This window comes from Sturnira hondurensis, unplaced genomic scaffold, assembly GCF_014824575.4.
Source record: "Sturnira hondurensis isolate 20B ecotype Veracruz unplaced genomic scaffold, ASM1482457v3 Scaffold0002840, whole genome shotgun sequence".
NCBI classification, from domain to species: Eukaryota; Metazoa; Chordata; class Mammalia; order Chiroptera; family Phyllostomidae; genus Sturnira; species Sturnira hondurensis.
In genome coordinates, this window is record NW_028075471.1 from 33,026,615 (window position 1) to 33,053,326 (window position 26,712).

At 36.2% G+C, this 26,712-nt stretch overlaps 1 protein-coding gene across 1 annotated transcript in view; it reads left to right on the forward strand.

The window, feature by feature from the left end:
- Positions 1-26,712, forward strand: part of SKAP2 (src kinase associated phosphoprotein 2) — a 172,470-nt gene that overhangs the window by 9,789 nt on the left and 135,969 nt on the right. The window contains exons 3-4 of the mRNA XM_037041260.1: positions 533-558; positions 8,223-8,330. Of these exons, the coding sequence (XP_036897155.1) occupies positions 533-558; positions 8,223-8,330 (134 nt within the window). The remainder of the gene's footprint in view (positions 1-532; positions 559-8,222; positions 8,331-26,712) is intronic.

The following is a 26,712-nucleotide window of genomic DNA, read 5'->3' on the forward strand; positions in this document are numbered from 1 at the left end:
TTTGTAATAAACATATTAATAAAGAATTGATTATCATTGGATTAAAATTTTGATGTTGTTATTTAATAGCTGTCAAGTATTTTTAAAGGACAAAATATATTTTCACTATAATAGCTTTTAAAAATGGACATGTTTACTACAATATCCTTTTTTGTGAAGATTCCTGAATATGTATTTTCCTAAGTATTCTAGCAATATTCAACCATGTATTTGTATTAGGTGAGGATATATTTGGTTTAAATAATAAGACATAGTTAGTTGAGAATTTTAGTATAAATATGGAAAATAACTGCCAGATACGGAAATGAATACATGTAAATTATAGGTATTAAAGATATGTTCTGATTTTACTACCGTAACTTGGGTCTTTAAAAATACTTTTAAATCCACAAACCTTGTCATTTCAAGACATGAAGTAGTTTTTTTCCCTGTAAATGTATTAAAATAGTTTTGAATTACTGCCGTGTATTGGACCTTGTTTTGATTTGTCAGTACTCATTTTAAAATATAGTGCTCTTGTTTTATTTTGCAGCTATCTTCAGGAATTTCAAGACAAAGGTAAATTTTCAAGTTTGTCAAACCTGAAATTATTTTTCCTCCTAGAAGTTTTCAATAGGCTAATCTAACACATGCTGAAATGTGATAGTTGGATTCAAAATTTAAGTATCCAACGTGTGTACTTAGACTTTCAAGATGAGAGTGCTAGCTCCCCCTGCTGAGAAAAAAATTGAAACGTGCATCCAGAATCTACTCTGCACAATCTTCTCATGAAGAAATGCTCCGTATTTAACATTCTTAAGTTTTCATATCTCAGAGTACTTTGTGGCAGACACTGGTTGTGAAAGGTGTATACTTGGCAGTTACATGTGGAGCAATCGGGGGAAGCATAGGTGAGATGCCAGGCCAGCACCACTTAGCACCACAGAGATGATTTCAGGGTAGTGATGGGAACAGGAGGCCCCCTGGCTAGGTACTCAGAGATAATGTTTTTTTTTTAAGGATAATTGTTTTAAAAACGGGATCAATTTTTGTTGACAACATGAGTAAAAATCCTTTTCCAGTGCTGGTTTTTATTATTCTTTTGAAATGAATAAATGTGTGCCACGGAAATTTCAAAGAAGGGAGTCCAGTTTCATTTTTTTGAAATATGTGAGAGTACTGGTAATCTGTTTGTCTTCCTTTGGATTTGAGAGACGGCTGCTTGGCCCGCTGAAGACCAAATCAGGAAAGGCGTAGGAAGTTCCTACTTTCTCATGTCTTCAGTTCTGTTCGGGAAGCTGGGTATGGCCCTTCCTTGCATGATGCTAATTCACAGGTCATGACCTGGATCCTGTGAATGCTGGTATGAGGGTCACAACGTGAGGTCAGTTAACCTATGTGGAGGCAGGATCTGCTTTTGGGGGAAAACAGTGTGACGTCTTCTAACGGGTTAGCAGACACCGCAGAGTAATTCGTACCTCTGCCAACTGATAAGTGAGAGAGTAATGACAGTTTCAGTAAACCAGGTACTTAGCCAGACAAGCCTGAAATCAAACAGTTAAAAGGAAACCACAGTACTTTTCACATTAAATCATTAAGATTGTTGTGATTGGGGAGGATGAGTTATTTTTATATTAATTTTTAAAAGGAGAGAACAGGGAAACTCCTTCTCATAAGTACCCCTGTTTTAATAGTCTGCAACATACCCTAAACTATGTGTTTAATCATGTTGCGTTTTGCTTGGTCAAATACAGAAATAATACATTTTAATATCTTAGTTATGATAACTTTTATATAGTGTACTGTTTATAGAGGAATATTAGGTTTTGCCTCTTTTCTTACAAGGTGTATTTTGGACCAGGGATTATTTATCACATTCTCATTGTGACTTATTTATACACTGAAAAATGTTAAGGTAAGAAAGCACGATAATGTGAAGTCATTGTGTGATCGCATATGACTCAGTAATAGGGTAGGGACTTTCCCTTTGCTCTCTGCTTTAGGACTTGTTCAGGTGTGTGGATGTTGAAATTACATTACTGAGCTACACTTTTATCTCTAAAGAGAATGGAGCTTTATATAGTATTTCATAGAAACTGAAAAATGAGCCTAGAATAAGAGTTCAAATAACACAGAATTCAGAGATTCCCTGTAATAATTTTTCTCTGAATGTCATTTGTAGCTCAATACTAATGTATTGAGTTAACTAATCACCAAGAGTGCCTGCCTGTTCAGAAGTGAGCCTGTGGATAAATTAGATGTGTACCTTGGACAAATATGAGAAGCTGAATAATTTTATGTCATTTTACCTTCAAAGTGGATTCAGCTTTGTTATAAAAGGGCCATTCCTGTAATTTATTAGCAATAGTAAACAGAAGTAGTGCACACTAAATAGTTACAAAGTAATTATTTAAAATAGTTTTTTCCAAAAGTAGGAATTTATTAATGACCAGATTCTACATTGAGTAAACTCAGTGTGTCTGTGTATGTTTTGATAGTGCTGCTTTTCCCCCCATATATTTCCCCTTGGGGTTTTGGATTGTCTTCATCTAAGGAGACCTGGGCAGATTCCTCTGGGCTCTTTTCCTGTTCTTTCTCGCCCCACCCCACCTCTCTCTCAGGTCAGTGCGGGGTCACAATGAAGTAAACAGAGGCTGTTTTCCTCCTTTTTACCTTTGGACTCCTATTTGTTTCACATACTTTTTTTTTCAAATGACAGTTAATTACTATCTTAATATCATTATTGGGAAGAAAAAGGACCAGGTAGTGAGTTCTTAAATAAGACGAATTAATTCAGATGGATCGGTTTCCATTAAGTAAGCTGTTAGTTTCTCTAATGCACACAGCTAATATCCTTGCTTACTTCCCTCCCACATCTTCTCTCTTACACTATAGATACTGCCCCCTTGCCCCCATCGAAAGGTTGAGCAGCACTTACCATTGGCAGTATTTCAGTTCTTAAAACTATTTGAATTGGTACACTAAGCTGCATAGATCCTAGAAAATTAAAAAAGTTTTTAATTCCACTTTTTGTATTAAAAGAAACTTATTTTATTACAGTGGCTTCTGGTCATTGAAGCTTGTCCATTAAGTTAATTTTCTAATTGCTGTTTATTATACTCATTTTCTCAGCAAGCTGTGGTCTTAACACTTCCTTTCTCGTTATTTAAATTTCTTAAAGTTCTCATTTTTGTCTCTTTATATCCTGAAGTCTAGATTCTCCAATGATAGGAGATCTGACAAACTGTGACTTTAGAACGAATGATCAGTTGGTTTTCTGAATTTCTTAATTTTGCTTGTACGTAAGAAAGGTTTGAATCTAAGCCACCAGGATCCATCCTGCTTAGTCTAGTCCCTGTTAATCGTTGGAAATATCTAGAATACTGAGTCCCTTCCTGTGACCCTCAAGTATTGTCCATGACAGAATCATGAGTTAACCCTTGTGTCCTGTTCTTAGTTGCCATGTAGCCTAGCAATATAAAGTATATCTGAATATAAGCTTATGCACTAGGATTATGTTCATTTTAGAATTACTTTAGAATGGAATTATAATGATTTTAGAATTTGTTCTGTGTCCCATAACAAGGCCATAGGTCTCTTAAATATGACTTGAAATAATTATTTTGTGATGGAAATACGTTACTAATTGGGTAAAAACTGTTATTAACCCAGTATAAAATATAATTTTCAAATATATATTAAGTACATGATAAAAAAAAAAGCTTTCATTGTAGTTGTATTTTGTCCTTGTGTTAGTCTTGTTTTACTCCGGTGACAATTTAGGCATGGTGATTTTCTGAATAGAATAATTAAGATAATATGAAGATACCTATGTATGACACATAGCAGGTGCTGAATAGATAGTCATACCCTCAGCCTGAACTTCATTTATCAAGAGGATTTAAGTAAATCTTGATTTGTAATTCAGTTTTTAGATAGTTTTTGAGGAAATTATAAATTATTAAGAGAAGGGCAGTATAAAATGACAAGGAAACTATTTCAAGAGAATTTTTTCAAATTTGTAAAATAATAGTGCTTTAAACAACACAAATCTATTGCTTTCAATTCCCTTTAGATGCCATAGGTAAAAAGCTCTTATTTTCTCCTTTAAAATCTTTCCCTCTAATTAAAAAAATTCAATATATTTTGTCCTCAAGACTCCACTGATATTGTTAAATATGAATAGATTTACTTAGAAAAAATTTTTCATTGACCTAATTCATGTTGTTATATTTGTTAATGAACTAAACTAGTTTTTAAAATAGCAGGGTTGGTAGGTGAGAGGGGACTCATTTTAGTTTGTTCTGATGGAATCCTTAGGAACAGGAGAAATGTCAGAAGTTTGGATGATGTTTAACTTCTTTTCCTTTCCCTTTCCTAACATAGTATATGTTCTGTTGAGAGTTAGCTCCTCAATGAAATCTGAGCAGATAACCTGCAGTCCTCCCCCGCCCCCATCTCTGGCTTTGTACAAATGTGCAAAGCATGTTTGATGTTACAGGGCCTGTAGTAGAAGTGTCATGTTTCGCAGAGGTAGTGCTGTGGAAATGGCATCTTCATTGAAAACCCTGCCTCATATCTGCACACTGTGAATTAGCACTGATACAGTAGAAGAGTTACGAAGGCAATCTTACTTGTGGTGGCCTAAATCTTTCCAAGCTTTAAGAATTAAACTACAGGTTATGTTAAGAAATGACAAGTTAAGCATGTAGTTCTGTCTACTTATCTGTATTTTATTACTTCTGAAATTTGGACAAATGAACTGAGTTAGAGAATTAAAAATTAATTTGTTTTCACTCCAGTAATTCTCACTGCCCCCAAGTTTGTCTTTCATATTCTATAAGAGGAAATAGTTATACCTAAATTTTAGGTATATTATATAGTCTAATGTTTGCCCAATTGTGTTGAAAATATAACTGTACTTGACAAAACAAGCAGTAAGTTGGTTTAATCAACCTCAGTGGTGATAGAGATCATGACTATGCACTTGCTGTTGGGCTTCACCCCTAAGCATTTAAAGAAATGTTAATTGATAACGAGCTGTTTAAAATAGAAGGTATAATAGTGCTTTGAACTCAACCATTATAAACTTTAAAATGTTTTTCAGATAAATAATGTTGCTGTGGTATGATGAAGCCTTGGTCTTGCTCTGATATTTTAGTTGCTACTGAATATGGGAAGGGAAGTCTTGGATCATTGTCTTTTAGTAGACTGTTAACTTTGTATCATTAATTAAACTTTTGAAAGTTATAGGATAAATCAAATGCTTTTCTGGGGAAACAAGAAACAGTATTAATGAGCAACAACCCCGTAATTATCCTTGTGAGTACATAACAGGAACACATTGATGTCTTCCCTTTGTGTAATAACTTTTACAAAGAAGTATTTTTAAACTGATCATTAATTTTATGACCACTGAAATGAGATGCAAAATTTATGCTGTTGTCACTGGCACAGGCTCAAGGCACCACTGACATTATGTGTGATTGTAATAGAATGGCTGCCAACTAATGATTCTGTAGAGATTTTATTTGAGCACGCTTTTCTTTTAGATGTCTGATTAGGCTGTAATGCTTTCAATTATGTCTGTAAATTGTATTGGATACGTTTACCTGATGCCCATCGTTACTTTGGAGTTCAGTTTTCTACTGCATAAACACAAGTTGAACATTTTCCTTTTAATTTATAGAAGTCTTTGCAGGTATAGATGCAAACACTCAACCCCTGGGGAGAAAAATACATTGCACTACTCAAGAGCGACCCCTGTGTTCAATTAAAGCTCTTTCTAACACAGCAACTCTTTACTGGGTTGAAAAAATAATGAGGGAGGGGGAGAAAGGGATGGATCGTCACAGGAACGACAGTAAAATGAAGACCATTTTGAAAAACGATGTGTCCTTTCAACTAAAGGAACGTTAAGAAGGGAAGAACCCTGTGCAAATACCCGAGATTCTGCTTCTTTACTTTCTGAGTTAATTCAAGGAAAGCTTTAACAGAGGGCTAGGAGGGGGAAGACCTGAATCCAGCAGTAGCATTTAATTCATATTGTCTTAGCTAAATATAAATATCACACAGATTTAAAAAAAATTGAAATGAGCTGCAGTTCTTAGAAGGGGTAAGTTTAAGACAATTTTACTTTAATATATATAATCCAAAATAATTTCCTTAAAAAAACCCACGAAGGTCTTTAATATGTCATTGACCAATTTGTGTAGAATATTCATAACTCATTAACTATTATTGAATTAATGGCTTTAATAATGATCTTTATGTTGTGTGTTCATGTATAGGTGTGCATATGCATGGATATACATATAAAATATATGTAGATATTATCAGAGGATAATTAATTCTGACTTTACAAACTTTTAAAGTTTTATTTCTTCAGCTTATTTCCACATAAAGTTTAATAGACTGAAGCCCAAGGATCTGAATATTTTTCGAAATTCTTTCCATATCTTCATTGGTTTTAGTGTTATATTTTTATGTTCATAACAGTACATATGTTAAATGCTAAGTTCTGGTGATATATTTGAAGTATTCTAGTACTTTTTTCACAGCAAGATTTATTTTATAGTTAATGATATGAAATATTCTTAGAAAGTTTTTATTATAAAAATTCTTATTTTATTAAGAATGTAAGGATACTCTAGCAACTAAGAGCAATTGAGAACTTTGTGACCTTTCCTACCCCATATTCCATGGGCTGTCATTCCATGTTCATAACGTTTTTACTAGCACTTTAGGAGCTTCTCTCTTAGTTCACGTTTAAAATCAGACCATGGCTCTTTCCATAAAGAGAAGTGTCATAGGGGATCCCTGAATGTTCCGAAAAACACTTTGAACATCTTATAAACAAGAGCAGCAGTTAAGATCTGAAGAATGAGTTACTATTAGGATGTGTTCTTGTCATTTTAATTGGGGAGGAGGCATCACCCCATGTGGCACACCCAGGGATGGAATCACTAAGGACAGTAAATGGCCATCTTTATTTTTTGCTCTTACTGTCTTGGTGGGAGATATTCCTATCTTTATTTTCAGCATAAGGAGGACAAATCCTGGTGAAATATCAACACTATAAGGAAATACAGATGAATGTTGATTTCTTAAGTTAACTTGATGGTGTCGTGGTGAAAAACAGGGTGCTGCTGCCCATAACCTGGTCGTCAGAGGATACAGATAGGGTTTTGGAGCACCTGGTAGGTTTAATCGGGACCTTCTCTGCAACCGTGGTTTGAAAGTAATTCTCTCGGTACTCCAGGGTTCCTGTGGAGATTTTCACCCTGCTTTTTGGCTGGTTTTGTTTGAATTATTAACAGATAACTAAAATTGCTAACAGATAGCTAATCAATATAATATGAAGTGTCTCTTTTCTTTATTGCTGAATATGGGGGAAAATGATTGCTTACATGTAACTAGGCTAGCAAAAATCTGAAACATCCTTTTTTAAAAAAATTATTCTAAATGAGTATGTGGGGAAAATTCAAACCACGAGATTTAATTGTGGGTATTCAATGCAAACCAATCAACCAACCAACCAACAAACCAACCATCCGAGGATTCGGAAATCATGTAGAAAACTGGTTGGAATGTTAACACTGGGTAGAACAGTTTATGGTAGATTAAAAATAGTCACATTTTCAAGGGTAGGAAAAGCTGCTTTAAAACTCATATATACCTTTTAAATTTAAACAAGGTTATTTACAAACTAAGATACCTTCAATTTTTACTCAGTGATATCTCACCAGTTTTTAATTTGCCCTTATAGTATCCTGTGATTTTTAATGAAAGCATATGTTCATATGGCTTTGAATGATCAATTTCTCATAAATTTTCAAGTATTGAGTAGGAAAATTGAATAATTTCTCAGTTGTATTTTCCATGTTTTTAAAATTACTGTTATCATTATTTTGGTTTCCATTTTTTGTTTATTTTAGATATACACTCTTTTTTATCCTGCCTTTATGTTTTTGTATTCATCTTTATAGAGACCATCATGATTTTGGGCTTGTATTTTATTGTACCAGGAACAAGTAGTTGTATATTGACCTTCAGAAACTCTTACCTTATCTAAACTATAGTGGATATACATTCAAACAGGACCCATTTTTCCATTTAAAAAAATTTTCTTTGTTTCTTAAAAGACAGTGACTGAACTTAATAAGAAAATTTAATCTTTCTGACAAAGTCACATTTTTTTATGGTGGTGAATTATAAAAGTTTTTTCTCTGGTTCTTGTATAGGTGAGGCAGAAGATCGGGAAGAATATGAAGATCCTTTTTCTGGGCCTCCAGACACAATTTCGTTAGCCTCAGACAAATATGATAAAGATGACGAAGCCCCCTCAGACGGTATGTGATATTTTCCCATGGAATACAGCCCTTGACACTAATACAAAACCACGCAGGGCAGAGACGCCGGGGTCTTGCCAGAAAGCAGATAAATGTGGAGGCTTCAGTTAACTTTCCCAGAACCTTTTAAGGAACGGAAGAGCTCTCTCTAGTGGTTTTCCTCAGTATGTAGTTCCTCTATTTCCTGGGAAATTTTCTTTACTAGGATTTTTAGAAGAGTGCTTTTATCATCATGCATGTATTACTAGAGAGTTTGTCGGTTAATTTAATATTATTAGATTCTTGCTTAATTTTATTATGCTGTTAATGGGTTGTTGTATTATTTATTTTATAAATAACGAAGAAGGTTTTTGATCTCTTTTTTCCCTGAAAACTTCATACATAATTAGTTCATAAAATATTAAATTAATTATTCCTACATTGCCTTCTCACATTGAGACAGGTTTTTATCAAATGCATCTTTTAATACACATTTTCTTTTGTGGATTGTCACCTACAAATGCGCCACATTATGCAGTAATATGATGGTGCTTTGTGTTAATTGAACTAACAATAAAATCGATCGTTTACCTCAGTCATTTTGAAAAACTTGCCAAAGTTATAAAACTTGTTTTCCGTGTAGTGTATGTTTTCTCTGTTACAGCCAGTTGAATACATGTGCTTTAAGGAGACCTGTCAGAGTGATGTGTCATTATAAATTAAAAATGTGTATCGATAAATTAGCCATGCATATTAATTTGCGGCACTCCAAGTTTCACACAGACACAGAAATGAATAATGCCTTCTGCCACTGTGTGATGATCAAACTGTGCAGTCCCATCTCTACATACAATTGCTGAATGAAAATATGCTCCCTGCAACAGAGCACTCCACATTTTATGTTATCCAGATTATTCCCTTTGGAAACATAAATTGCTTTTATGAGGTATAAAATTATGTCTATTGCAGAACAGGGATAAGTCAAGTACATGCATAAGTGATAAACATTTCTAACCACTGATTCAGAACAACACAGTTCGGGCTTTTCTTGTACAGAACTTTGTACAATGTGTAACAGTAATAATCACATCCACTTTATGTTGAATTTTATATTTTTGCAAACATTTAATTTCTGTTTTTAAAGGAAGGGATTTCATCTCCTATATTTTCTATTTTTTTAAACGATACTCACTTCTCTTTGGTTGCACGTGCTATCTGAAATGGAGCATCACCCTTTCTCACCTGATCTTCAAAAGCATTTCTATGAGAAAATGTTTTATAATTGATAAAACAGTCCTTTCAGCAAAGTGAATTATTTTTTGAGTTGAACTATTTTTCAGATAATTACAATGATTTGTTTTGCTTCCCTGTAGAATAGTGGTAGATGGGAAAGAGTATGTGTGTGTATATACATACATACATATATATACATACACACACACACACACACACATATATATATACATACACACATATATATATATGTATATATACACAGACAGAATATTTATACTCAGGAGAATATACATACACACATATACATATATACATGGGCACACACATAGAATATATTCATAGAATACATATATATACTCAGGGTTTCTCAAAATAGTATAAATATTTTGATGTACAAGGGAACATTATGTTTTTTTTTTAAATTTCAGCCTAAGAAATTCAACCATTCATTATCTGTCAGGGTCAGGGCTTTGTTAGAAAAAGTGACTTGTTTTTACAGAGTAGTCACATAATTATTGTGTTTTCTTTTTTATGAATAACTTATTATGCTTATTTCTTAACCAAATATATAGCAAATACATTATAGCATGAAAATATTTATTGTTGAAAGGTTGCTTTGTCAGTATTTGAATATTGTTCAATAACACATTTATGTATAAGTTACATATTGGTGCTTTTTATTAGTGTTTATGTAAGCACTTCTTAAGCAGATTAAAAATTTAACTTTCAGTAGTATTAAATTTTGATATATAAATAATACCATTTTTGATAGTTTTATATTTTCTTCTGAGAATGGTATAAGTTAATTTTAAAACTACCACTTGGAGTTTTAATTTTCATGCTAAAATGTCATCTAGTCATACCAGTTTTTCTGTCTGCAACTTAGATTTGTATGTGTTCTCTTTCCTTTGATGAATACATTTTCCTTCATGATATGATGTCAGTCTAATGATATATTAATTATAAAAAGATAATGCATTTAACAATAAGTATAACTAAATTAGCACAGGTCACCAAAAGGCCTTTTGTCAAACTGGATTGTTATTTTGTCCTTTTGACTTTTACCTTATGGTAGACACTAACAAAGTATTTGAACCTTGATGGATAATGAACTCTAAACATGATATGTATTTTTCATAATGCTAATGTAATTTTCAAGGTACTGAAAAGGTCAAACCTGCACATCTCTATGTGCATTCTAAGTCTGTCTTTTCCTTTAATATTTCTTTTTCTCTGTTTCTCTGGTTCAAAAGTTCACTCAGTTCCCAAATGGCTACCTAATTTTCCAGTTATTCCCTCAAGCCATATGTGTTTTGGTTTCTTTATGGTTTATTAGGTACTGTAGGAAAGTAGCATAAGTTATATTTTCTAATGAAATTCAAGCACACTTCAGTGATGCTTCGACTTGATTGCTGGTAGCAATTAAATCACAGCCAAGGAGAGTAATGCATAATCTCACAAGGTCCAGACACCCTATAGAAACTGAAAGGGGATGAAAACAGAAAACAAAAACAAAGTCTCCCAACCCTGCCAGACATGCTGTTTCCAGCCTGCCTTTTTTTCCCATTGGCCAACTGCCTGATTGATAGCAAAACCATAACTTGCTGCATGCTAACAGGCAGAGTTCACTTGTAGGTTATTGTGAGCTGATAAAGGGTTAGATGGAGTTTTGATTTTCACATTGGACCTTGGTGCACCAGATTAATGGAATTTCAATGAGAGACTAGAGTAGCCACAGCTTTGTCAGAGAAACAGATGGAGATTCTATAGTCATGTCTACTCATTAATACTAGTTGCCTGAAAGGTGTGCTGCTTCTCTATACAAAAGAGTTGATATAATTGATTTTTGAGTGGTACATTGAAAAAAAGTACCTTATTGATGACTAGAATGGTAACACAGATGGTGACAGATTTTTGTACAGTTTGTAGCTTAACAAAATATCGTACTTTGTAATTTCTTCTTCTCTCTCTTTGGACATGGTTTTTGTTTATGTTTTTAGAGGAGAAACTTTAAGACCCAACAGCAAAAAATGAGAAAATGACATGCTGAATTACCTTTTAAGAAAAAAAGTAGGGGTCTGTACTTTATTTATAAATGATTATGTGACTGCTGTTTGTTTCATTTTGATATGGTAGTGTTCATTTAAAAAGTCATACTTATTTGAAATTGTATTTTATTAGCTTTGTGTTTTATTTGTTCTGGAAAATTTAAAACAAATCACAGTGGGTTCTAGACAATTATAGGTCACCGTTCAAAGTTTTATGCTATTGTGTGTCTGGATATATTGATGTGTTAATAAATGGTGCATGTCAGTAATCAGATAAAATTAAGTATAATGAAACTCAAACCTTACAGAAGAATATCTCTTATTGTACCCAGGGTGGAATGTTTGGGCACCACGGTGGTAGATGTAGGGTAGCCTTTAGATGCTATATAATGGCTTGAGTATCCATTTTTCTATTCTGAAATCGTTTTTCATTCATTTTCATCATTTGTGAAAGAAAGCGTCTAACCATATAGCGTGTGGACAGTCCCTGAGGTGAGGTGAAAGGGTTTAGTGAGCTAGAAGACGTATCGGCTTGGCCGTCAACGATAGGTCGAAGGGTCCCAGTGGACATTTGTTACAAATCTGATTCAGTCCTAGACCATAATCACTTTGTGGATAAGAATCTGGAACCTCTAGGGTGTGCATACAGGAAGGCTAAAATGAAGCTAAAGAGATAAAACAGTCATTTATTTTTAAAATTGTTTATTGAATTTATTGGGGTGAAAAACAATCATTTATTGTCCTGGTATCTTCCTCACTAAAAATTTTCAAGTGTCATAGGTTACTGAGAACTGTGGGCATTGCAGGGACATGGGTTCATATGAATAAATATTGGTTTAGGAATGGAATTATTTTTTAAAGTCTGGGGATTTAGAAAAAAAGGCTGTTGGATCATAACTTATAATAGTAAGTAATGCTTCTTTTTTGGTATACTTTTCTTTAAGAAAATCTAGTACATCAAAATTTGGATTTATAGAACATATAAATCACTTATTCCAAAACATTGCTTTAAGCAGGATTATCTCCAGGGTGGCTATAAATAATGAACTCTCACAATGCATCTAAAACATGTTTAGCTTATAAGCTCATCCACATGCACACACATAAGTTTAATGTGTAAACATTACACATCAAACTTTTGAGGAAGGTTATTTTGGGGGTAAAATCAGTTGTAACACTAATCAGTTCTTGTAAAAGCCAAGCACAGATATGCTTTACTTTTCTCTGCATTCCAGCAGAATATGAGACAATGATGAAAACCAGGAAAAAAGATTCTTTCAATAACTCACCAATTAGGGTAAATGTTTTTCTACTATAGTACCATGTGGTTGTTGATAATAAAATCCTATTTTTGTATCTTATTCTGATTATTTAGATGAGTTTGCAATTTGCACCTATTCTTGTGTGTACAGCATATATTATTGTTCTACTTGTGGGTTTTTTTTTACTTTTTTTTGTTATTTCAATATGCCAATTGCTAGCTTGTGTGTGTTATAGCAGTATAAGAGCAATGATTATTTTAGTCCTGTGATGTGTATAGCATAGCTTCAAGTCCTATAGTTTGGGGAAATGATAAAAATAGAAGTGTTTGAACACTCAAGGTATGTGTTGTGTGGTGGGAGATACATGAGTGAAGTACACAGATGTGGAATGTTTGTGATATGAATTACATATGAATAAGTAAAAGCACAGCCATTGAGAATTATTGTTCTAAGTTTTATGCCATTGAATGGGAAATTCAGTCCATCAGAATAAAACAATGTGGGCAAGTAAGACTATAACAAAGTGGGTTGGATAAATATTGCAGAGGTAATGAAACTCAGCATTATGAAAAATAATGCAACTTTAACCTGGTAAATTAGCAGTTATTCACACAGTACATGAAGAAGGGAGCAATACAGGGCAATGGGGGATTCAAAGATGAAAGGACAAGAGTTCTTATTTTCAAGACACATGTAATCTAGATAGAAAGAGAAGGCAGTCACCTGAAATAAGGTAATTTGCAATCTAAGTTCTAGTAAGGCATATTCCAAAAATAGTAATTAGTATGTGTTATAATATTTAATTGATTTGATCTATAATTAGGCACATAATTGGTTTCATTCATTTTCTTTCTTAATTTATTGACTGACTCAGTATTGTGTCTTTTGGCATCATGCTGAATAAACCAAAGCATAAAGTTTATGTGCCACGCTGAGGGGTTGTGGATTAAACTGTGGAGAGAGGGCCTTCTATTTAATTGAGTTTTCCATGGTTCCCAAGTTTTGCTGGGGAGAAAGTGGGAAAATATGTAGAAGAAAATATTTGGAGAAGTCCAAAAACCAGGTTTTCATACAGATTGGTAATAATTTTGTTGTCAAGGTTGAGACATTTAACCTCCTTGGATTTTTATTTTTCTGGTTTACGAAATGAAGAGTTTGGACCAGGTGATTGCTTGGAAGTTTAATGGATCCCTAAGCGCTTGTGTCCACATTTCAGAATTAGTAAATTTAATGGTGGCACAGAGGTGATTTGCCTGGAGAAAATCAATGACTGGCAGTGATGTCGAATAGGAAGGAGTAGAAGGGGTCTTAGAGCTAAGTGCATAGGGGGCAGTAGAAGCCGAACACCCAGGGGTGTTAAGGAGTTGAACTTTGATTTCATAGTCATTAAAATATTCCTGAAGTAATGTACAGCTGTGACGAATGCAAATTTGAGGGAGAGTGTCCTGGCAGTTTAAGCGTAGGGTGAATTAAGGCAAAGGGAGCATCTAGTGGAAGCAGCAAGCTAAAGGCTTTGCTACATTATTTGGTTTTAATCTCGACAGCCTCTCTGTGAGGTAGATGTTATCACTATTTGACAATGAGGGCATCTCAGGGGTAGAGTGGTTTAGCTGATCTGCCCAAGGTCACATAGCTACTAAGCAGCAGAACTGAAATTTGAAATTACGTCTATCTAACTCCAAGGACCGTGCTCTGCTTTCAAAACCACTATATGTTGCCTCTTCCCCAGCTGTTGCTTTTCGTTCAGGGGCTGTTGGTGCGAGGCGGGGTTTAGAGTAGTGGACAGGGCATTGAAAAGGAAGGGATTGGCTTGCCCCTTTCCACCCCAAGTGTGGTTAGCAGACCAGCGGTGTCAGTGCCACCTGGGAGCTTGTTAGAAATGCCGAATCTCTGCCCCCACCCCAGACCTACTAAATTTAGAATTAGCATTTTAACAAGATCCCCAGATGCACATTGAAATTGGAGAAGCTGTGTTTTAGAGGCATTGATCACATTGGCCCTTGCAGCTAAAAAGAAGAGTGAGCCAGGCCGTGCTGTTACACTTGTGCTGCACATGCAAGCGTGTGACCAAGTGTGGCATTAGGCAGTGCCTTGAGGTAGGTAAAAAATGTCCTTCTCTGTGGACACCTACCTTCCCTTCTAGCATTTTTCTGTGGTCCCTCAGCACCATGATGCTGTGACTTCCTTGGCTGCACAGCTCCCCACCCCCCGAGACTGCTGTGTGGGTGGTTGTCTCATTTTTGAACCTATTTTCAGAGCCTCTTCCCTCTCAAATTGAACTCAGGGTTGGGTGCATTGGGAAGGCTCTGAAAAATTACTCCTTAACCCAAGAGAGTTCAAGCTCCCCCCACAGATCTTTAGGTATCAGGCCTGTGGTAAAGATGTTTTTGGCTGTCACACGGCACCATATCTCCTTAAGATGTAGATACATAACAGGCTCGTCTCTCTTGCTGTTTATATGTGGACTTGGCCTACAGTGTTTGGAAAGTCACACTGTGTAACTTCCTGTTTTCAGTTGTGTCTCCTCTTTGCAGCTTCAATCCTGTCTGAGCCCAAGTGTGAATTTAGAGTATGAAAACTGAAAAGCAAAGGTTCCTGAAGACACTGGACTGACCCATTTTATTTCTTTAATGTTTTATTTATTTATTTTTAGAGAGAGGGGAAGAGAGGGAGAGAGACATCACTGTGTGGTTGCCTCTCACGTGGCCCCCACTGGAGACTTGGCCTGCAACCCAGGCATGTGCCCTGACTGGGAATCAAACCAGCAACCCTTTGGTTTGCAGCCCACGCTCAATCCGCTGAGCTCCACCAGCTAGATGACCCATTTGATTTTATAGGAAGGCAAGCTGCAGGCACCGATTCCAAAGAAACTTTCTTCCTCTGTGACAAAGACTGAAGAGGCAGCTGTGCTGGTGGTTGTGGTAGCGTCTTTAAGGGGTTAAACAATCTTTAATTAATTAATATTTATTGAGAAATAAGTCTGGAACTTAACCAGATTCTTTCAGAATAAGATTGTTTCCTTTAATTGGCTCAAAGCTGCTCTGTGAGGGAGCCATTTCCCCTGTTTTGCTGTGGTGGAAACTGAGTCTCCGACACATTTCGGTATTTTGACCAGGATTTCCAACTCACAAGTAGCAAACTTCAACTCCTTTGGACCTTCTCTGCCCCACTACTTAAAACTTAGGTTACTTTTCTTTCTGATTATAAGAGACATGCATATGGGTAAAAAGTTAAAAACAAAATATTCAATAAAAAGTAAAAGTCTCTTTTTCACTGCACCTCAAGCCCTAGGTCTCCTCCCCAGAGGCAGCCATGCGTTACAGCTTCTTCTGCAGTTACTGTAGTCACTTTAGACACTTGACTGTTTCTTCTCATTTGATCACCCTGGAGTGGTATCTGCCGACTCCCTCTATGATGGATGGGTGGGTCCTCACACCTTCTCTCCCACTTCTGCCTCCTGATTTTATGTTATTTCATTAAGTTCTTCTTGTATTTACTTTGGACTCAAATAAATAATATCCTTTTTATTTTGTATCAGCTGACCACAGACAACGCCTGTGACTGTTATAAATGTGTGCGAATGAGTCCTTCTTTTCATCTCTCTTCATAACATAAATTATATTTGCGTTGCTTAGGTCTATAATACACACACATTTGATGCTCTGAGTCGACTGTGCTTTGTGTACAAGTTGAATTTTCAACATTGGTCCTTTTCTTTCATGTTTATTGGTTTCCTTCAAATGTCTGAAGAACCTCAGCCATTGCTTCACTTCTCCGAGTGAAGGGCCGGGTTGGATAGTGTATGTAGTCAGCTCGTGCAGGGTTCCTTTGCTCGTGAATGTGCATCATCCCGAAAGGTGTTTCCTTTGGATGGGAGGTCTGATGGTGGCTGTGAGTGAAGTGGGCAGGGCTTGCTTAGAGGCATCCTGTCTCCAGGGCACCTTAGTGAGCAGCAAAGAGGCAGACTAGAACCTCCACAGCTGTCAAAATAAGTACAGGATTACTCAGGGGTTCCATTCCTAGGTACAGGTTTTTAAACCCATCCCTCCATTTTTAGGGTCGGGGTCCTGGCAGTCGGAGCTGTCTGAAGCTCTGCTTAGCTTCTCAACTTAGGAGACCTCCTCAGAGTGACTAGTGCGCGCTTTGTTCAGAGAGTGGAGCTCGAGACTTAGTTCGAGCATACATGTTGTTACTTCCAGATGCCTTGGAGGGTGGACACAACGGTTCTAGCTGCTGTGATTAGAGTTCTCTAATGCGTACCCCTCCTCACAATCGTGTAACTCTGCCTGTAGCATTTCTGGGTCTCCTTTGGGAGAACTAACACCTTTTCTGCTTGGTGTTCTCCTGGGTTTGGTGTCCTCTGCTGTGTTTCTTCCAGTCTCTGCCTTCTAGTTGCTACAAATTACACAGAATTTTTGACCCATTGAAGATATTCTTTTTTGATTACCAATGTTATTAAGGTTTTATTCATTAAAAACAAACAAAAAGAATTTCAAGGGGACTTTTAGGAGGAAAGGTTGGTACTCGGTTTGTGTTCCTTTTTTTAATAACACCAAGAGACTGCTTTACCCTGAAACATTTTCACAACTATTCCAGTTATCTTTTGGAATCACCCTTTGGGATAACTGTGTTCTCTGGCTATAGGTCCGAGGTAGTCCAAATAATGATGCTCATCAAGCCTTAAGTATAGTCCCTTAGAGTCCCTTAGAACTCCCTTAGAGTTCTTCTAGTTTTCTAGAAGAACCCAGATGCTACAAGCAATAGGAAAAAACTATCCCTTGTCCTGCAAGTACTAGTCTTATTGTGGGTACAAGGTATGCATACCTAATAGTAGGAAGCCATATAAACTTCGTTCCAATACAAAATGTGTACCATAGACATTAAATACTCTAGGAGGCCAGAAGAGGAAGAATCTGGTGCAAACTGGTGTTAGTGAATGTTTTATGGAAGAGATTGGAGTTTGAACTAGAACTTAACAAGGTTAAGTAGAATTTTAATTAGTGAGAGTGGAGGGGAGAGTGCTTTTCGGATAAGCCGAGGGAATGAAAACAGAAGGAAATGGAACTGGAAATAGGCATAGTTTGAGGAACTGTGAAAAGACTAGGGTGATGGAGAAAGATTGAAGAAGATTGGGGCATGAAGAGGGACAAGAGTAGCATGTGGAAAGCAGCAGCTGCAGCTTCAGGTTCCGATTTTGACGCTGAGTTCCTCTGGCTGAGGCACTACCTTTACGGATTGGTTTCTATTTTTTTAATTGTTGTTCAAGTACAGTTGTCTGCCTTTTCCTCCTTCCTCTTCCCCTGACCCCAGCCATCCCCACCTCCCTCCCCTAATTCAACTCCCGCCACCCCCTGCCGGTTTTGTCCATGTGTCCTTTATAGTTGTTCCTGAAAACCCTCTCCTTTCCCCATTGTCCCCTCCCATCTCCCCTCTGGTTAAGAATGAACTGACAGTAATCAGAGGGGATTGTTTCTACTTTTAAAAGGAATTCCATTCTTTTAGGTAAGGTAGGATTTAAATAGTGAAAACTTCAAATAGTGGCATAAGGAGTTCATTTAGTAAGCAAAAGAGTATTCATTTTAGACTTTGAGCTAGGGAATATGATGAAAAGTGTTTTAGAAATGTTTCGCTAGGTGTGTGATGCAGATGGATTGAAGGGGTGGAAACCTTCAGTTTGTGAGATAAGTGGCCCCTCGTGAAGCCAGGTGTGACGTGATCAAAGGCTTGACCAGGACAGGAGCCGTGAAACGGAGGAGGAAAGGATGCATTTGAGGAAGAGTGGATAGGACTTGGTAAGTGGGTAGGGGTGGGATTAAAAAGAGAGAGAAGCCAAAGATAATTACAAAATCCTATGTTTGGCTGACTGGGAGGATTGGCTGAAATATGAAAAGTGGGAAGAGAGTAGGTTGGAGGAAGATGAAAATAGTTACCACGGTTTGTGGTAACTCTGGATATCCAAACTGCCTAGTGATTATCTGTAAATACAGGATTTGAACTTAAGTGACTCTTAGCTTTTCCTTCCCTTTCTAGTTTCATCCCTTTGGGGGCAGATATGTGGGGAGACTTACCTCAGTAACCCTAAAAATATAACACAGTGGTCGAAGACAGTTTCTGTGATCATACTGCTTGGATTTATGTGTCGCTTCTTCATTACTTATTTCTGCGACCTCCAGGAAGTTGGTTAACCTATTTGAGTTTCTTCATTTATCAAAAAGGATAAATAGAGCACCCATGTCCCAGGGATTATGAGGATTAAACAGAATAAAGCCTATAAAGAGTTTAGACTGCTTTCTGGTCTGTAGTAAGAACATACGGCATGTAAGGTGTTATTGTGATCTGGCCTATTTGGGGGGGTGCATTAAATAAATGTTTATTTCTGCACTTGACCCAGTTGTGTGCGAGGTGCCGTCCATCTCCTGTGCTGCACGTCTCTACTATTTCGATGGCTGAGTTGGATTTTGTAGGACTTTCAGCCAGAAGTTGTAGAGGTCCAAGTGAGTAATTGTATAAATCCCATTTATATGAATTTAAAGTTTTTAAATGGAGTATTCTCTGTTGAAAACTGTTAGTGGTTAGATGTTTCCATAGCAAATTTACCATGCCTTTCCCCAGAACCATTCTACCTCTGTGTGCCTTAGCTTTCTTCTATTGAGTAAATATACTGTAAAGAGAGAGAAGAGAGAATTTTATACCTGGAAAAATTGTGTGGATTGGTTTCATGAGCCCATGGAAGGAGTCACTCATTTTATTCATGAGCTCAATAGCAGTGACTAAAATATTTGCAGACTTTTGAGAGTAGTTGAAAGAGTCTGAATTATATTAAAAGACTCATAAAGCTATTTATTGGAGGAAAAACTTGGGGGGATGGCCTGAAATTTTTAGGAAACAAGGATACCAATTAATGTCTCACTCATCTCATTCAAGAGCCAAATGGGATACTATTGAAGGCAAAACAGGTCCAGCCGAAAGAGCTATTGAATTTAAAATAATATACATACCACCGAAGAAAAGTCTCTGCAAGGAAGGTGTAAGGATTAACCTGAGTGAAGTATTTTCTTTAGGACCTTTTTTTCTACATATGAGAAGCAGCTTGCAGTGCAGAATTGGGGCTAAAATTAAGGCCCCAATTTTAGAACAACCAGTCTCCATTTTCCCCAACTCTGCCCCTCCTCCTTTCCCTCACCAGCCTAGGGCAACCACGAAACTACTTTGTTTTTTCTGTAGATGTGCCTAATACAGACATTTCACTTAATGGAATCGAGTGAAATATGTGGCCTTTTGTGCCTGGCTTCTTTCGCTGAACAGAATGTTTTCAAGGTTTATCCATGTGGTAGCAGGTATCAGTAAGTACTTCCCCCCTCCACCCCAGCAGTGCTTCAGTTATACAGATACACTACATTTTCATTGTTCATTCATCAGCTGATGAATTGTTGAGTTGCTTCTTCTTTTTGGCTATTATTAAAATGCTGCTATGAATATATTTGTACAAGGTTTTGTGTGAGTATGTTTTCATTTCTTCTGGGTGTGTACCTAGGATTAGAATTGCTGGGTCATATGGTAACTCTGAGTTTAACTTTTTAAGTAATTGTCAAACTCTTCCAAAGTGCTATATCATTTTATGTTCCTCACCAGCAGTAAGTGAAGGTTTCCATTTCCCCACATCTTCAATACTTGTTATTGTCTATCATTTTTTTTTTACCATCCTAGTGAATGTTCAGGTGCTGAACACTGAACACTCATTGGCCAATTGTATACGTTCTTTGGAAATGACTACTCAAATCGTTTTTCCATTTTTCAGTTGGGCTGTCTTTTTATTAAGTTCTAAAAGTTCTTTATGTATTCTAGTTACCGGTGTCTTATCAGATATATGATTTGCAAGTATTTTCTCCAGTGTTGTGGATAGTCATATCACTTTCTTTTTTTTTAAAGTTTCTATAGAATTTATTGGGGTAACCTTGGTTAATAAAATTATATAGGTTTCAAGTGTACAATTCTGTAATACATCATCTGTTTTTTTGTATTGTATGTATGGAGATTTTTTCAAAAATTTAAAAATGGAACTGCTTTATGACCCAGTGATTCCACTTCTGATGATATATCTGAAGAAACCAGAAATGCTAATTCGAAAGTATATATACACCCCTATGTTCATTGTAGCATTATTTACAATGGCCAAGATTTGGAAGCAGCCCAAGTGCCCACCAGTAGATGAGTGGATAAAAAAGCTGCGGTACATTTACACAGTGGAATGCTACTTGGCTGTAAAAAATAGGGAAATCTTACCTTGTGCAACAACACAGATGGACCTGGAGAGTGTTATGCTAAATGAAATAAACCAGTTCACTTTTTTGATGGTGGCCTTTAAAACAGAAAGGTTTTTAACTTTGATAAAGTCTAATATGTCTTATTTTTTCTTTTATTGCTTGTACTTTTTGTGTGATGTCTAAAAACTCACCTAACTAAGGATTTTTAAAGTGCTCTTAACTTGAAGCTAAGTTGTTTCTCAAAATACTGTATTTTTTTACTCTAAAGAACTGAGATTAGTATGCTGATTAAAACAGGGATTAGATTCTAGCCTTAGTCCTCCTTTAATGTTATTTTGCTTAGTTTGTTTTTAAAAAAATTGTCCAAATGGCAAAAACTAATTTTTTTGCTTTGCTTTTTTGGCTCAGTGAACTCTTGAATTCCGTAGCCTTTACCATCATTGAAGAAAAGATGTCTTGCTTTGTGCCGTTGCTTGTAATATCACTCCTCTCATTTCTAGCAGTGTCACCCATGTCTTTTGAAATGTAAATGCAGTAAGGTTTGTTGCATTACAAATAAAAATGTATAATCACATAGGTCTTCTTCGTCAGTTTTACTTTAACAAATTATTTCAGAGAATGTATAATCTAAGTAGATTATTTTGTTGTTTTTTCTGGCTTTTTTGGGCTAAGCTTTGTGTACGTAGAGTCACGGTGGTGGGACTTAAAGGGGCGAGGACGATAGCTTTAGAAAAGCAGTTACTATTTTTAACTTTCAGAGAAAAGTTGGTTTGTTTCTTTTTCGTAAGGGCATATGTTTATCTGTTTTTTCTGTTTGTCAGTCACAGAGCTGAGTGGTCTTGACAGATACTGAAACTGAAACACAAGGAAACCATGTGAAATATCTAAGCATTGCTATTCGATGTGTAGTTGCAGGCTGGTCCAGGTCTGTGATTGGTTTGTTACAAAAGCAAATAGGTCTGTAACAACATAAGTACAGAAGTTGAGAGTAAGCACTTAGAAGTGTTTATAGCATTTTGCTATTTCTGCATTGTCCAAATATGTCCTGCATATAATGTAAAAGTACTAATTTGTGATGTCTTGGGGGAAAACTAGTCTTTTACCACAGCTAGAAATATTGTTGTAGGGTTAGAGAAAGAACTGATTACAGTAATCTTAGAACTCTAAACTTATGATTTTTGGTGGTTTTTTGGAAGGAAGTCCTATATTTTCCTCTCTATCATCAGTCATAGTGATAGCATGTTTTAATTTAAATATTAAGTTCATTTTCACTATGGAGACATTTTACTGATTCTGAACCTGTATTTCTTGTCAAATATACGTTCAGGTTCCAATGTCATTTTCAGCTATTTAATTCTGTTTCCACATGGCAGAGCAGCGCTTGAGTTTGGGTGTTAGGAGCAACGGTGCAGCCGCAAAGCTTTGTGTTCAGAATATCTGGAGCAGTGATTTTCACCTGGTGTGGTGCAGAAAGTTTTAAATGTGCAGTACCTGACTAGTCAGGGCATTCACATCATTTTCTTTAGACAACAGCCAACACAACAATAGCCATCCAGTGTGAATGCCCTGTCTTGAGCCATAAATATATATAGGTCATATAATAAAGTTGCATATTATTGGTCATGTTGCATAGTAAGGTTATGTCTGGTTGGTTAATTCTTGGTACCAGAAATTCTTATATACAAGTATAGGCACATGATTTTTTAAAAAGTCACTTTGGGGCAAAAAGGATAGGTAATTTCTATTATTATTTTTTTGTAAATCAATCAAGATTATACTTATTTTTTGTCACATTGGAAAAAAATATATTTTTGGTGTGCTGCAGAAGTTTATATGTGCTATGAGATGAAAAGGTTGAAAATTGGCACTCTAGAGAAAATGTTAGTGTAATCTGGATACCGTCTAGTTCTTTTCCATGTCTAAAAAGCGGAATCAGGTAGTGTCATACTTAAAATCTCTATCAGAAAAGTAATTTCATCTTAGAGGTGTGCTTCTCTGTGATTTTGTTTAAATGCCTCCCAAAGCTCCTCCCCACCTGTGTGCTTTCCTATTTTGAACACTCCTGTCACTTTCCATGATACCAAAGGAGGGTAATAAAAATAATACAATATTTCAATATAAAAATAGTAAAATGTCTTCCCCTGGGGAGAAAGAAATCCACACGTATTCCTTTCATTGATTACGGCTTGTTTTGGTATTGGTATCCTGGGATGTATGCATGCTATAAACCTCTAATATGCTTAGAGCAGGATTTCTTTGCAAAAAAGAAAATGTGTCTTATAGGAGGTGAGGAATGGATCTTTTAAAATATAAGGACTGATGTTTTAGGCAAAGTGCTAGATAGAATAAAAGTGTTTCAACATTTTATTTAGACTGGGGGGAGTAAAATGATTAATAAAACATGTTACTGCCTTTAAGATGAGTGGAGATTACAGATTAGTAGAAAAAAGAGAAATGTAAATAGCAACTCTTAATTCAAAGCAGGCTGGTATAATCACTACTGTAAGACATATAAAGGGAGAAAGAAGATGATAATTAGGATTGTAATTTAGACAGGCTTGGTAGTGGAGGTGGCATTTGAGCTAGGTCTGGGAGAATATGAAGGCTTCTGATATGTGGAACATGGAGGTAATAGCAACAGGAGGTGATGTTGTAATAGCAACATTACATGGAGTTAATCCGAACAATTTCGGATTAGTGGAACAATCTGGGTAAGGGCTATTTCAGTTAGGACTCTTCCAGCGCATGGGACAGAAAAGAAACCCAGATTAAACTGCTTTAAGCAAAAAGCAGAAAAGGGAATTTATTGGTTTGCCCATGAGAGTTGGGGTCTTGCTTCATGCCCACTTGGATGCAGGTGGGTGTTCAAACTGTAATGAGCATTTGTATTCACATCCTGCTTTCCTGTGTGTAGCTTCCTTTAGGGTGGCCACCAGCCAGTGGCAGCATCTTAGATACTTTCTATTAGTTTAGCAAACCCAGTGGAAAGGTATCTTTGATAGTTGTAGCAAAAGTACTTGACTTGGTTGTGTGCTTATTCTGAATGAATTACTCTGGTTTGGGCAGGGAAGAGGGGTTAGGGGGCTGGGGGTGGTGGTGTTCATTTGGCCAGGACTGGGTCATATGTCCAGAAAGAGTTGGGAAGGGGTGGGGGTGAGGTCAGCCCCACCTGAACCACACAAAGATAGAGAGAGGTGTCGTTCTTTCAAGGAAAATTGAGGTACTCTGATACAAAGAAGCAATTCAGAGCAGGCAAAAACATATCTACTGCAGAGTAGGATATTATAAAAGTGTGATTAATCTTGGATGTTATGAAAGCATGTATAAGGGAGTAGGAAAATAAAAGGTTGGAGTAGACAGTATTTTCAGACATACAGTCAACAGTGGGTATTTCAAGCCGCTTAGAGGAGAGTAATGTCATTAAGGCAGTAGGTTAAAATAATTATTTAGCTTGCTAAATTTTGATTTGATTTATAGAAAGAAGACCTGGAGGCAAAAAAAAATGTTGTTAAGAAGACTAACTGTCTAGACTATTAACTTTTTAAAAATCTCCAAACTTTACTTCAAGGCCAATTTTGCAGTTAGTGAAGTTTTTTTTAAAGCTATTTGCTATTTGGCTGTCCTACTTTTAACTCTTATTTTTTTAACAGTGTATGTATAAAAAAGAATAAACTTATGAAACAAGTATTAAAAATATAACATACTACACATATAAAGGATTAAATAGATGAAATAATCATCTAATTTTTAGCACCTCTATAAAAAGTAGAGTTATGTAGATGAGAGCTGAAAAAATGTAGATTTTAGGTTCTTTTCATTTGTAACAAATCTGCTTTTTAATTTTTTCTAATTTGTATTGTTTAAAAAAAACATTGAGGCAGTTAACAAAGATAAATAAATTGTACCAATGTTAAAAAGTGAATTAGGAGATTAGAGAGGAGGAGAAGGAAGGTAGACAGGAAAAATGAAGTGAACTAGGATTAACTGCATCTCAAAGTTGTCAGGACACAGGCACACCCATTTGTTTACATATTTTCTACTGCTGTGTTTTGCTACAACAGTAGCCGTAAGTCGTTGTGACAGAGGCCTAATGTCCCACCAGCAAAGCCTGAAATATTTTTTATCTGACCCTCTACTGGAAAAGTTTGCTGACCCCTGGTTTATATATATGACTCTGTGGTGGGTTGGTTTAAAATTAAGATAGAACGTGAAGCATGGGGAGCAGAGGTCACAAGTTACAAATTTGTCCTATAGATGTCTTTTGGCCAAATCAGCATTTATTTTTTGAAGATTTACAACAACCCAGAAAAATACTCAGTTCTCTACCCCCTCTGGAAAATTTGGATGATCTCTCAATACTGGGCTTGCACCCCTTTAGATGCAGTGTCTCTTCCCAGTTTGCATTGAGTATCACTGTTACCCCCAGTCTTGGCCTTCTCCATATACTTTTTTGGTGACTGGAAAGATTTAAATTTTAGCCTGTGAATTTGAAAAACAGCCAAGTTATACAGTCTTCAGCTATGTTAAAATATATGTGTTTTTGAAATGGCATTGAAGAGCAGAGAAATTTAGGGTACAGTCTTTGATTACTTCTTGGAGTATAATAATTCTGTATTGCTACTTAGAGTCATATCTTTTTCACTAGTGTAATACTAGCATAATTGGAGGTAGGGTTGATATTATCTTAAAATGAGGAGCTTATCAAGGATATGCGCCTACCTTAGAAGACCAACACACCTGTATGTGAAAGTAGGCTAAGGAATTTGGCCCAGAGGCAGACCAAATTTTCCTCAGAAAGTAATTCTAGGTCTATCCCAATATAAAGACAGTTGGGTAGGTGAGAAACAAATGACATATCTCTTATATTTATTACTTTGGGTCATCAGTTGTCATATTTAACGAAGGTGATAATGGGAAGCTATCACCATAGAAATAAGGACTAAGGATCAGATATGACAAAGAAAATATAAGATTAATTATTAGTATTAATTACCTGATAAGTGTTAACTTACCAGATTAAGCAAGTGGAGGAAAAGTAAGAAATGCATCGTAAGACAAGTAAAACTTTAGTTGGTTGTGGGAGGGGAGCTGGAAGTGAACAGAGACAGAGATCAGTGCACTCCAGGGGGGTGCAGGTCTGAGAAGATCTGACTGAAGGCTCATTGGTCACCTTGATGGGTTAGGGACAAAGGAGAATAAGTACCTGGAGGGAACCAACTTGACTTTATGATACTCAGATTTTTTTTCTCCAGGAAGTGATACCATCTGTAAAGAAAATGGGAAAATGGATAAGAAAGATCAAGTCTGTTGAACTTGAAGGAGTATTGAGAAACTCAGTCAAAGATATTTAAGAGGGAGTCTGAGATATGGGAGAGAGATATGGAGAATCATTGATTTATTTGACTGAACATGTTGAATGTCATGAGGAAGATAAGACTTGCCAGAGATTGTAGAAGGAGATAGATCCAGAGGTTAAGAATAGAGACATCTGCTTCCAGCTTTCCTCACAGGTAAACCAGAATTGCTGCTTTTGCTTCATATGATCCTAATTTACAGAATTTTAGAAGCCATTAATTACTTTCATTCCTTAGTA